General features: G+C 46.4%; 1 protein-coding gene across 2 annotated transcripts in view; it reads left to right on the top strand.

The window, feature by feature from the left end:
• The window catches only part of SEPTIN7 (septin 7), a 525,571-nt gene that overhangs the window by 260,001 nt on the left and 252,050 nt on the right, over positions 1-13,520 (top strand). For both annotated transcript variants that reach the window (XM_078688225.1, XM_078688224.1), the window contains exon 3: positions 9,622-9,728. In XM_078688225.1, the coding sequence (XP_078544351.1) occupies positions 9,622-9,728 (107 nt within the window). The remainder of the gene's footprint in view (positions 1-9,621; positions 9,729-13,520) is intronic.

Here is a 13,520-nt window from a genome sequence, read left to right as displayed (position 1 = left end):
ACCTGATTTGGCTCCCTTTGCCTTTTCTGGGAAGCCCACAAGCCACAGGTTCTTACAACAGACTCTTCCTTATGCATCCTCCACTGTATCAAGGAGACTTTTGGTCATAGTGAATAGCTAGCTGACCTTGGATTTTAAGCTCTGAATTGTCTTCCATTCCTGTGATTCAGTCTTCTGCCTCTATGTGCCTTTCAGTAGTTTTCGTCAAATGCTGCCATAGGTGAACGAAGTCTGATCCTACTTCACCTAAGTTAATTGCCAGTACTTGCCTAGTTCTGTCTATTCCTGGCAGTACTTTCATGGTGTCTGTTCTCGGTGCCGCTCTTCCTCGAATCTCCTGCCTTCCCTCTCATTTCTCATTTGAAGTCCGATCACTCACCGCTGTGGGTTTAGAAGATTTGTCTATTTTGGGTCTTTGGGATGTTTGCATTGGTTTATCTCTCACGATTGTGTACTGTTGCAACTTGGGCCTAATTTTGGGCTGATTCGGTGAACCGGTATGGAGGTACCCATATTCCCAGTGAACCTCCACCTTGTAACTAGGGAGGGCTCACCCAGCCAGCCGAAGTCCTATATTTCAATCTATAGGAGGCTTCTTAACCCTGCAAGCTCCTAAATGTATTCCATTGGGGTACCTGCTGTTATCCTAGACCTGGGCACAGTGGTTTCCCTTTCTCCTGTTCTCGTGGAATATTTGATCTGGGTATGCAGGGGCCAGTGGCGGCTGGTCGGGATAGTGGTGGGGTGGGGGGAAGATAGGAAAAAAAAAAAAGATACCTGCGGGCCGCCTCTCTTCCTTCATTGCTGTATCCTGTCTCCCGGAAGCACCCAGGCTCCCCGACTCCCCTAGCCAATCACGACGCTGCCTTACAGCAGCGTTGTGATTGATCTGAATGCCGTGGTTCATCGCTGAGACAGGGACTGGGAGGCTGTGCATGTTTTCCACCTAGGTGTGCACTCTGTCTTGGGCTCCTCTGCTAATGCTTCGCCCCAGACCTCTGCTCATTGTGACATGTGTGGCCTGGGTCCCCAGCAGTCTGGCACACAACGTTTTTCTGTCATGCCCTTGGTCAAAGGCAGCTGCTCTCCACCTTGTTTGGCTTCCAGCCCCGTTCCACAAGCTGGACCGATCAGCCATTGTCTCACTTGTCCTTCAGTCGCATCACTTGCTCAACTCGCAGTAATGCAGTGCACATTTCATACATTTCAGGTGGCTTTGTTGGAGGATTTCACCAAGACTGAGTGAGCTTTATTGGAATGTGTCTGTCATGTTGACAGTTTGGACACAAGTTCTCCCCCCAACTCTAGTTTTTCGGTTCATCTTCTAAATTCGCAATTGCATTTGGTTAGGATTTCTGCGTTTGTTGCATCAGGATGTTGGCAGAGCGTAGCAGTACCCAAGCAATGTGCGTGCTAGTTCATGGGCTCCAGGCTATGTCCCCATTGATCAGTTTTGTTCATGCTTTGCTCGATCAGTTCAATTGAGCGAGCATACTTGATTCATTCATTTTTTTTTTTTAAATAAAGGCATTTTATTGGCGATATTCAAATCACAAATCCGTTTTCCGAATAAATATATTGTAACTACTTCCATATATAAATTCTGATTAGGCTCTCTATGTCCTCATAGCACCCATGTCATTTTCAATTGTTCCTGTGATTAGTCATGTACAAAGCACACTCCGAAGCGGGGAGTGGTGCTTGATAAAAATACAAATACATTCTGAAAGAGAGAACTGTAGTGGATCAGCATACATTTCATCCAAGGTGACAAACTAATAGAATATATTCATTATGAATATAATTTCGGCTACGCCCTCAAAATAATTACTTCTCAAAGTTAAACAATGATCAGATGCATCCCCCATATCCCCCGCATTTATTCAGACGTAATAAATACGTTTAGATTGTGTTGCTTTCAAGCCAAATAAGATGTCGGACTGCTTCCAGCACAGGAACCTTTCAAATTAACCTTGGATTTGAAACTGTACTCCGGGATCCCAAGAATTCCCTGACTAATCCAAGCTCTGCTAAGGCAGCATTGCGATTGGTCTGAACGCCATGGTTTGGCGCTGAGACGGGGACTGGGAGGCTAAGCATGTTCTATACTCAGGCTGTAATGTAGCCTGGGTGGAGAACATACAAAGTGCACATGACGGTTTGGCCGGCCCAAGAGGGCCGGCTAAACAGTCTTGCAAACTTAAGTGCAGCAGGAACCACTCCTCTGCCCTCTCCCAGGCACGCCCATCCCCACCCTAACCTGGCTGGTTCCAAGAAGAAAATTATAATGTAACGTTTTAACACCTTCGCTGCGGCGGCTATTCCGCCGCATCGCTAAGGGGGCGGGGGGGCGCGTGGCGCTCACGCTGTTGACGGAACCGCTCCGTCACCAGCCTCGGGTGAGCTGTGCTGATGACTGAGCGGTTCTGTCATGGCCCCGCCCGCTCAATAGAACGCGCCTGCGCAGGTGCGAAATCAGCGCCGCGCAGGCGCGTCGGCCGGGCCATCACGGAACCGCTCCGTCATCAGCAGAGCGCCACCGCGGCTGATGACGGAGCAATTCCGTCATCAGCGTCGAAAAGGTTAAACATTGCGTTATCATTTTCTTTTTCTACTTAGTGGGGGTGTTGCTCCCCCGCCTTAGGTTGTTTTTGTAATAATGTGAAGACGGCAAGCGGAATGTGGCAGTGAATAAAAAAGGGAATTGCTTTGCAAACATCAGTGCTTTGTCCTATTTGCTACAGCTTCCTATTCTTCGTTTGAACTTATGTGGACCCCAACTGAATCAGTGCTGGAGGCGGCGTATTCCACCTAAGCAATTTCTATGATTTAAACTTCAAAGCAACACACAAAATACAGAAGCAAATACAGGTTATGAAATCGTGTATAATAAACCATAAAAATGCAAATTTCAGCTTTTTAATGGAAAGATTAGAAATTTTCAAAATACAGTTTATTACTAAAAGCTGTTAGATTCTAGCATTTCACTTAGGCCTTTCTGTTGCTAATGCATGCTGTCTTTTTGTCGGGCATATCAGTGTTTCAGTTGAGAACACAAATTGTCAATACTAGATTCTGTCTGCTGTACATATGCTGCACCCACGAATCATGAAAAGGACATCAATTACATGTTTTTGCCTCCAGTTTCAAATATCTTAACATTACCAGATATGTTTCAATTTTTATTTTTATTTTTTAAATACCTCATCCGTGTGCTAATATTATGTAATTTTCTAAGTAATCGCAGGGTTCCAGAGTAGGAGTTGTGTACCACAGGTTTAGAACCACTGCTTAGGACATGCCTGAATCACAATCACATAAGGAGACAGGCAGCTCTCCCTTCATGTTTGAAATTGGTCTCTTCAATGTCAACACCGAGAGGCTAGGATAACTCCATCAGATGTTCCCTATCATGCGGTTATAGACATGACTCATGGGAACACACAAGCAGATCAATGATTACATTAATCTGGTATGTTATATGTTCATCTTTGTGATCGGTCACTTTCTTTTTGCACCCTGCTCTGCTATTGGCAGCATTGCAGCCACCACCGGATTGGTCCTCTTCTTCCTTATTCCAGGATTTTTCGAAATGAGCCGGATCATGTAAAGGGGACAGATGTGTGGGTGATCATGCATTTATGCAAAAGTGTATTACATCTCTAAATCTTTCAACTCAAAATAAAGAGTTCAAGGGCAAAAACATTGTATATTAGGTCACAAGACAAAATCGCTCCCCGTGAATTATTGGCAAAATGATATGCTGTAATAAAAAGGTGGCCTGATTGATCAGGCTATAACAAATTCTCTTAATAGATTACATTTTATGTTGCGGTTTTAAATGAATGATGCTTGCCGAAATGTATACTGCTTACAGACAAGCACAAAAGTAAAAAAGTAATAATGTGGCTTTATTAGTCTACAATAACACCGCTTTTAGGTCTCGGACTAGCGTCGCACTGCGCGCAGTGGGCGGAGTCCAGGATTTTTTGTTTTGGCAGTATGGGGGCTTGAACCCGCCCCTCTTCTCCATTGGCTGGCTTCCTAAACGGAGGCCAGCCATTGGAGGAGAGGGGCGTCACTCAGTTCAAGCCCCGTCTTTTTGCGATTTGGGGGCGTGTTTTTTGCAGTTTTTTAGCCGTGACGTGATCCGTCACTCAACTGCTAAAAACACGCCCCCGAATTGCGAAAACGGCGGCGCTTTTGTTATGCCATTTCGCCCCGACCGCCGCCGGAAGAAGTCGCAGAGTCCTCCGCCCCATTTGAGTGCTTGTCTTACCGTGAATTGATTTGAACCGGCTGTGAGAGTCTGTTGGGTCTCGCGCTCCGTTGCACGCTCTCTCCCCTTCACGCTGCTGCAACTGACTGAAGGTTGGAGTCTCGCGCCCTGAAATGATTTGAACCGGCTGTGAGAGTCTGTTGGGTCTCGCGCTCCGTTGCACGCTCTCTCCCCTTCACGCTGCTGCAACTGACTGAAGGTTGGAGTCTCGCGCCAATCCCGTAGACGCTTTTGCCGGGTCGGGAACGTGCCTTTGTCAGACCGTTTAAGGAAGCACGCGCCTGTCAGTTGTAAGACGACGAGCACGGGAAAAAGAAAGCGCATGCACCAGTTATGTCCCAGGCGGAGGCCCTTTTGGAGTCATGAAATTGTATGCGTTAGAGCGTAAAAGGGAAGGGCTTTTGCCTGACTATAAGATGGTTCTCGCCCCCTAGGCGGTTCCAATCCTCGCCAAGTGTGTGGCTTCTGTTCAGTACTCAAGTGACAAATAGGAAGGGAAGGGGGCGCGCCGACGTTTATATTTTCCGAACAGTGCCGGTATATTGGCCTGGAAAATGTATCAACCCAAGTTCCACAAAAGGCGCAATCGTGTACCAAAAAGAAACGACAATTAGAGGTGATTTTCCCTGAATCGGCCACCTGCATAGAAAAGACGCGCACGTTCTCAATCAGGGCATTTCGGCTTCTTCCAAAGATGCATGCTTCGAACAGACGCCTTCACTGAGCATGTTCTACAAATCGGTAGCTACTGCTCTGCGCATGCGCAATAGAACGATACACCGCACATTATATCACCCTGAGGAAGCTGTGTTTGTTGTCTAGGGGAGCCCGAACATTTTGCTATCCTCATCATTTTCTCTGACTCCAGGGCAGAGATGTTCCTACAACGTCCTGATGAGGTGAGCCACATCTTATGCGGTAATTGGGTATTTGATAGTCAGACCTGCTCCATTCAACTGGTTTTATAGTAGGGGGCGGGGTTGGCAATGGGGCATCCTTTGCTATGCCGTTATTTGCTAATGTTACTGCTTATAATTTATATAGCGCCCACCAAACACTTACTTGTCTTTTGACGCTTCAGCATTGGGTGTAGTAAGTGCTTACTTCACAGTGCTCGTTTTATCCACCTCAAACAGAGGGAAGACAGTGCGCTGTTTCATAGCTGAAGACTCGGGGTTAGACACCGACATCTACAGCAGTTGTTTTTGCTACTGAGCACTTTTAATGGCTAATGCTGCAAACTCGCGTTCAGCACATCAGCACAGCTTCCAAGGTTTCAGATAACTTTTGTGACATTTTCAGAATTTCAGTGCAATTATGAGTGACATTCAACGACTATGAGTGACACTTTCGAGTAACGGAGAGGAGGGGAAACCTTTAGATATCGTAACTTACACCAATTTGGGCAACGAGAAACTCTTTAAGAGGATCTTAAACATGCTGCAGAGTGTCAGAAATGGAAGGACACAAGCTCGCGTCCGAGATGGCCGCGTTTTAGCTCGGCTCCGTTCGCCTGCCTGTTTTTATCGTCTATCCTGCTGTTATCCTGCCCCGGGAAGTCTTCTTTGCTATGCTGTAGTGCTAAGACACCTTGCAGGCACTCACCTTTTGCTCTGGTTGTCCTTGGGTGCCGTGGATCCTGCACGTCGCTCCCGCTCGCTTCGGGGTCTCCGGAGCAGGCTGGCCTGGCTCTTCTCGGCGGCGCCCGGACGGGGCGGAGCGCGATGGTCGGCCCTTGATGGCGCAGTGGACGTGGTCGTAGAGGCCGTTGTGCGTATAGGCCGGCTGTGGCTTGCTGGCCGGGTCCGGTGGGCCGGTGGCCTTGGGTGGAGGGGCTGACCGTACATTCGGCTTGCTCCCCCTTTGTTCTCCGGCCCGGCCATTTTGATTTCCTCCGCCCGGACTCGGAGAACGGGACCGGCAGCACTGGGGAGCCGGCGATCCCCCTTCTTCTGGTGGCCCCCCTTCCTGTTCTGGAGGTGCCCTGCTGCCGGTCGGCTGGTCTTCATTTGCCTCGCTGCTGCCCGGACGGGGGTTGACGGACGCCGCGGCCCCGCCGGGCTTTTAAGATGGCGGCCGACCCTGAATGTCTCAGCCGGGCCTGGACGAGCGCTGGACGCCCGCCGCATGGCCCGGGTGCCGGATACTGTAAAGGTTTTCCTACACTTGAGGACATCCTGGACGCCCTACACTCCTGGCGAGCTTCGGTGGCCGCACCCGTTGTCACCCTGGAGGTGGATCCTCTCTTCGGGCCGTTCGGGCCCCCTAAACTGGGTGCGGCTTCTCCGTTGCAGGGTGCGGCTGGAACTATCCTGGGAAGCATGGGCCCGGCGACTGCCGCGTCTGCAGGTGTGCGAAGTTCCGTTGCCCTTCATCGTCCTGTGCTATCTCCGGCGCCACTGGTCCGGGGGCCGGATCCCGTCTGGACTGGACTCGATGGTTCTTTTTGCCTCTCTTCGCCTCGAATGACCGACCCTGGCTCCTGTGCTGGCCCCGCTGAGTCGGCCTTTCTCGAACTGTCCCTGAAACTGTGCCTGCATTGCGTGCGATGTTCTCTGACTTTTCCGGATCATCCTGGTTTTACTTCACGTATCTTGTCTGGACTGCCGTTTGATCTCCCTGTTCTTTGCCTTCTGTTCTTCGCGGTCTGGTTCTTAGTGAATCGGACGACTACAACTTTGGACAAACAAGGACAGGGCTGAGACGAACTTGCCTCTGTGTGCGGTGGTCTTGTACTGGTTGGATGATCGGCATGTAACGGTATGACGATGTGTGAATTTGTGGTGCTCCTGGAGTGTATCCGGATACTTTTTTGACTTCCCGAGGGCTCTGCCTTTTTCTCAGGCGGGTGGGTGGGTGCTGATAATTCTGTTTTCTGGCCCTCTCCCGTGCGTTTTCTTCCCTTTTCCCTTCCCCCCCCCCTTTTTTGTCTATGTTTCCGTCTTGCCTTTGCTCTTCTATATTTTGGGTATTAATTAGGGCGACAGGCACGCTGCTGGGGGGTAGGCCATAGCCTTCTGCAGGGGTGCAGGGTGGGCTTGCGTGGTGGGTGGGGGGGGTCTGTCCCTTTGGGGGGTCTTTTTCCCCCCCTTTTTTCTCCCCTTTTTGTTCTATGGCTCTTAAGTCTTCTCTTTTTCGGGACTCTGTCCCGTCATGTGTCCCCCTGGGGTGTTTCTGATGCACTGCCCTGCCGGTCTTATTGTGATTATGGCTCACTGTGTGTTCTGTCACTAATCTCTCATGGATGCCGTGTACCGGTTTCTGTTTTTCTGCTTCGTCGCCGGGGGGCGCATGTCTGAGGAGGAGTCCCTTCCTTTTTCTTTTTTCTTCCTTCCCCTCCCTCTTTCGTGGGGGATTTCCTTCCTTTTATCGGGGAGTGTACCGTATTGAATGATACGATGGGATCTTTTTTACATCCGCTTGTTAAGTCTGGTTGTAGCTGTGGTGGGTGGGCGCTGGACGGCGAGCACAATTGCCTCTCCTTGTGGTACTTCCGTTGGGATTGTATTTACAGATATGTTTAGTTCTTGTTGGATTTATCCTGTACTTTCTATGATCGCCTGTTCGCGGCTCACCACGGCCCCTCCCTTTTTGCTTGACTTACTGCCCGTCATGATCCTGTTCTTCCCGTTCCCATAATATAAAATCAACCTTCATATATCCTGTCCATGCTGGTTGCTCTATGGCTTTCGGCCTATATCTCCTGTGTTCTTGTTGTATATCCTGTGGATACTTTTGTACTGCTGACTATGCTCCTGCTATGTGGTGGCCAGCCCGCTGGGTTGTAGGCCCGTATTTGTGAGCACTTTCTGTACAATAAAGGTTTTTAAAAAAAGAAAAAAAAAAGAAATGGAAGGACAGTCCTCTTCAACAGGTGCCAAAAGCAATACCACGTAGTTCTTCAAAACACCAACTCCCTTTTTCGAAGTGCTCTGATACACTTGCATAATCTCCTCTCATCCTACACTTTACACCTGCTTGCACTGCAGTGCCACAGATAATTGGCACAGCTCTTTCTAGTGTAAAATTGCCAGTCCGTGCTGCAACACCTTACCAGAGTGATCATTAAATTCAAACTTCTTCCTATAAACTATTGCTTTAACTGGGCAGATGGTGTCAGGTACGGAGTACCTGCACTACTTTAATTTAAAAGGGAGACTATCTGCACTTCTCAGCTCTGCTGCAGTACATTTAATGGGAGAACAGCGGCACTTAGGAGGAGTGCATGAGGACTGCGTGGATAATAAGTACCAGCACTTTTTCTATTTTTCCATTTCAAGTACTGCCTGTAGCCGTTCCCTGCTTGTGATCGTTTTTAGTGCCTCTGTTCCCTGCTTGTGATCGTTTCCTCTGTTCCCTGCTTGTGTGTGTGGCTCTGTGTGTTTGTGTGTGTGTGTGTGAGGGGGGGGGCTCTCTGTGGGTGCGTGTGGCTCTGTGTGTGTGTGTGGGTGCAAATGCAATAGGTCTCGCATTTGCGAGAGATTAAGCTATTGGCATTGTAAATGACTGCCATTTATTTCTATGTTTTAAAAACAAAAATAATGTCATGAGCAATGCCAATAGCTCTAACTTTAACAAGGACGAGATCATTGCATTGTAAATGCTTGTTATGATTGTAATCATGTGTTTAAAAGAAGAAAACGGGATTTCCGTTGAAAAATTGTGTTTAGTTTCAGAGCAGCAATGTTGTATCGTATCTTTGGAATATGGTCTTCAGTCATGGAACGCCATTTTAAAAGAGTGCATGATTTCTTTAGGCCAGTGTGTGCATACTTCTTTCACTGTCTATCAAGGACACTACACCCCATATAGTCACCAAGCTGAATTAGGCCAAGACACTTCGCTGTCGCGTGGAGTTTACATGTGTTGCATTGCCAGCAAGTGTTTAAATGCAATCCTCTATTGACGTAATCAAAGCTGCCAATTAGTTGTGGTTTGAAATAGGACTAGGAATTGAGAAATAGGAATGAGGGTGAACCATCTAAAAATTCACAGCATACATAAATTCAGGCTGACTTTATTCAAGACCAAATTGCATTTTTATTTTGTGCTTAGTAATGCCTTTTTTTGAATGCTTGTTGCATTGCTTAGATCACGTTTAAAAATCCGAGCCATCATTTACAAAGTTTCAGAAAACATCTGAGCAGTAACAGCACTTTCTTTTTTTAATAGAAACACACGCACCTGTGTTAACTTCCTCCTTAATCTGGATGGAATTGGGTGACTTTCTCCTGTCTGTAAATATATTGAGCTTCGCAGATTATGGTACTATTGATTTAATGTAAAGATGAGACCAAATAAAAATAAACCGCAGTACTTATCTTGCCTTTCTGTTCCTTTAGGTGAATCTGGATTGGGAAAATCGACGCTCATCAACTCATTATTCTTAACGGACTTGTATTCCTCAGAATATCCGGGTCCCTCGCATCGAGTCAAAAAGACTGTGCAGGTATGTGTGATTGTGTTTGTTTGTTAGTTCTTTCAATTTTTTTATTGATCGTTTTTCTCCATTCTTTATTGATCAATGTAGGTCCCGTGTCTATCTACTGATCCTCCTGGTAATTAATCTTTAAGGCATCCGTAGCCACAAATAACGAGAGAAATCTCAGTGTATTTAATTTTTAGAGAAGTGGTACATCGGTGTGGCATTGTTTTCACAGATCCCTCTGTGTACTTTATTCAAATACAACAGTAATGGGCTGCCCCAAGTGTCTGATATTTCTTTTAAAGAAGCCTAAATGATGTCTTTATTTTAGCTTTTTCCTGAGCATAATTACTTAGTTATCGAAATATATGGTCTCCACCTCTCTACTCCACATGCCCAACAACCATGAAAGGTTCAGAAAGTCACCCTCAAAGATCTCCAACAGCTATGGCATCTTACGCCTAATTTTCACGTTTGTGAAGGCATCTCAAATTACACTGTCCATAAGGTATCCTATATTGTTCATTGTTAACATGAGTTGGCCAATTTCCCAACTGGTAATACCAGTACTTCATGCTTCCCCGGCATGTGAAAGGAGAATGAAATCTGTCATCTAGTGAAAATATTGTGCAACTCATAGAACCAAAGTTCAAAAACTGATTACACACTAAGGACCTCATTACGATGAGGCTTGGAAAGCCTCCGAATGCCGTTCGGATGCTTTCCACGCCTTATTACGGTTTCAGAACAGACAGCCTCATTACAATGGAGGCTGTCTGTTTAGAAACCGGCTGGACATTCCCACCGGCTTTCGACGTGCTCAGGGTGCCAGTATGCCAGTCAGAGCCGGCACGTAATCCTTATGGAAGGCGTTTTACGCCGTCTGGATTATGATTTCTGTTTCGGCAGGGTTCCCATACTGGTCTTCCTGACATGGAAACCCTGTTGGAAAGTGACTTTGGGGGCACCTAGGAGGCCAACGGCCTCTCGTTGGGGGACGAGGGGGAACCTGTTCATTCCTGCACCGCGTGGAAGGATCCCTTTTCTGTATGGGAACTTGTGCTTCGGCCGGTTTCCGAGTGCAGCACAAGCTCCCATACAGAAAAGGGAGCGTGTGACTGCCCCATTTGCTGTTGCATCAAAATTCAGCGTTTGGGCCCGGAGGTCAGTTGGACCTGTATCCGCAGCGGTTACGTCCATCCAACGTCGAAATAAGGCCCTTAGTGTAACTTTGTCATGGAAAAATCGTCATCTGCTCAAGAAAAGTTACATTCTTTTTTGTTTGTAAATGGTTCCATTGAATAATTTGATCAATCAATTGACTAAGTTATACAAGGAAAATAACTTGTGTACAGTGTAACTCCAATATGAAAATCCGGGGACTCATAATTTGAACTTTCAAATATAGGAAAACAAACAGGACCGTGTTCTACAAAATACTCAACCGACATAAACGAAGATGAAAACAAGCTGAAAGAAGGCTGAAATTATGTAGAGGAGGCAGGGTTAGAGCATTGGTATAATATTCCTTAAATACATGTAACTCTTTTGTTTCTTCAGGCCCTTAAGTGTGGAACTGTGTGTGGAGGTTTATCATGGATTTTTCATATTGGAATTTGTGCTTTATTGCATATTCCTGAAGGTATTTTTCGTGATTTACTTATGGTCTTGAGAAAGGAATTAAATGATTCTGAAATACGTCTTGACCTTGTAATTGGATTTTATGTACCTTTTACTTTCACTTGGAAATCTAGCGTTCTGATGAAATTTGGACTTTACTAATGGAACATTATTCAATTAAAATTCCATATCACTCTGTAGCATCTATTGGGTGCCTCGAACTGGATTTCTTCACATTGATGCACCAGGAAGTAATGGTACATTTGCGAGTGCACACCCTGTATCTCTAGGGCAAGGTTCTTGCACACTCCACTTCTTCCATGATGGGCACACTTCTGTTTGTGTGTCAGTGTATGTTTTTATGTAGGTGTATGAATGTATTGGTACGTGTGTGCGCATATATATGTCTTTAAATATATATTTATAGTACATGCATACAGTAAAAATATTAAGTTGTTTAAAAAAGCAAATATTTCAAACCTACAGCTTGCAAATTTTCCACTTAATTAAAAAAAGAAATGTATAACATTAATTTCTACATTTTTGCAAAGTTTAAAGATGCTCTATGGAATCATGTAAATCCTTTCAGTTTTGATGTATTACAGATCGCGTATTCCATTGCATTAACATTTTTAGGTTTCGCCCTGGCGTTGCAACTGCGTAGCAGTTGCTCCGCCCAGGGCGAAATCTCATGATCCTACATATGGGGCTTTGGTCCCGCCTCCGTCTCCCATTGGCTAGCTCCATAAATGGAGGCTAGCCATTGGGAGACAGAGGCTGTCAATCACGCTTTCCCGTGAAAACGCGATTCGGGGGCGTTTCTCAGTCTTTTTTTAAGTCCCGTCCCTTTGTCCTGGGCCGCGCTGTCATTGGCTGCTGGCCGGGACACCCCCGTGACGTCATTCCCCGGGCCGCGCTGTGATTGGCTGCCGGCCCGGGACCTGACTTGTTCTAGTTTGCTAGAAGTTAGTCGTTCTCGCAGAGATTATTTCTTGTATTATAGAACGGTTTTGATTCCATAAAATATAGACATTTAAATGTTATATTTACCTGCTGCTGCAAGTGACCTTCGACTCCTCGGGTATTGAAACAAAAATCAATCTCATACTCTTGTTTGTACATTTCTTTAATATTTCTTGCAAATGCTGAAGAGGGTGGTCTGACTGCAGTTAACATTGACAATTGGAGGTAAGGTCGGCATGCTAAAACGCCCAGCAGCAGAAAAAGTAATCTTTCTGACGCTGCCTTTTGCCCGCTGTTCTGCCTTTTCGGTAGCAGAATACTGCTTTTAAATACTTATTGGATTTGGGGGGACGCCTGCTAAAGGTTCGCCTGACGCAGATCGTGGGAGTTCGCCCTTACCAAAAAAAGGCCCCGGGCTTTCATCGGGTGTATCTACAATACAGTAAGAGCGAGCCTGCCGATTGTTTAAGAGCCGCGCCGTTCCCATCATGGCACTGAATGCTCGATCCGTTCCGAAAGCCTGGCCTTAAAGGGAGCTTTCTTTGAATAGATAGTGGAAACAGCACGCCCTAGGATCTGATCGAAGCAGCCTGTTTTATGCAGTCTGAAGGTGGGATCGAAACCAGCGGTTAGGTTATTTTACGTATGTAATACGGCCCGGCCCCTGGATGTTAACAAACAGTGGGAAATAAAATTAAGCCCGCAGTGACAACCATTTACAGAAAGCGTTGATGAGCTGCAGATGGTAATGATGCATGTCCATCTAAGTTACATTGGGCAGTGGCGTTAGTGCAGCGATGCATGCTCGTTAGAGGCGGCACTCTACTCCTAAACGACATTTTGCAGCTTTAGCCTGTGAATTCCTGCTGCTTTCGCTGAAAAATGAAATAGTACGTTCTTGGAAATGGAATTGCAAAACAAACACGTTTTTGGCACGCTTGCTTGCTTTAGGGAATGGCATGTTTCATTTGAACTCGCCTTGTTATCTCACTGTGCACTTCTGTCAGACACACGGTGCCAGAGCTCTCACTGGGAGATGTTATGCTTTGCTTTTATGGTCATGCGGGAAGCGTGCTCAGTTGCTTCTAAATTCTTTATTTGCCTCTTTCGCTTTTTATGGCCCCAGGGTTTAAGAGTTCACACCCCTGTGACATTTTGGTGGCCCGTATCCTTACACAGGGCCATTCTGGGATTATTTTATATTATGCTCTTGGATGGTTTTTGCAACACACA

Source organism: Lissotriton helveticus, chromosome 4_1 (assembly GCF_964261635.1).
Source record: "Lissotriton helveticus chromosome 4_1, aLisHel1.1, whole genome shotgun sequence".
Classification (NCBI taxonomy): Eukaryota; Metazoa; Chordata; class Amphibia; order Caudata; family Salamandridae; genus Lissotriton; species Lissotriton helveticus.
This window is presented reverse-complemented; position numbering and strand designations above follow the sequence as displayed.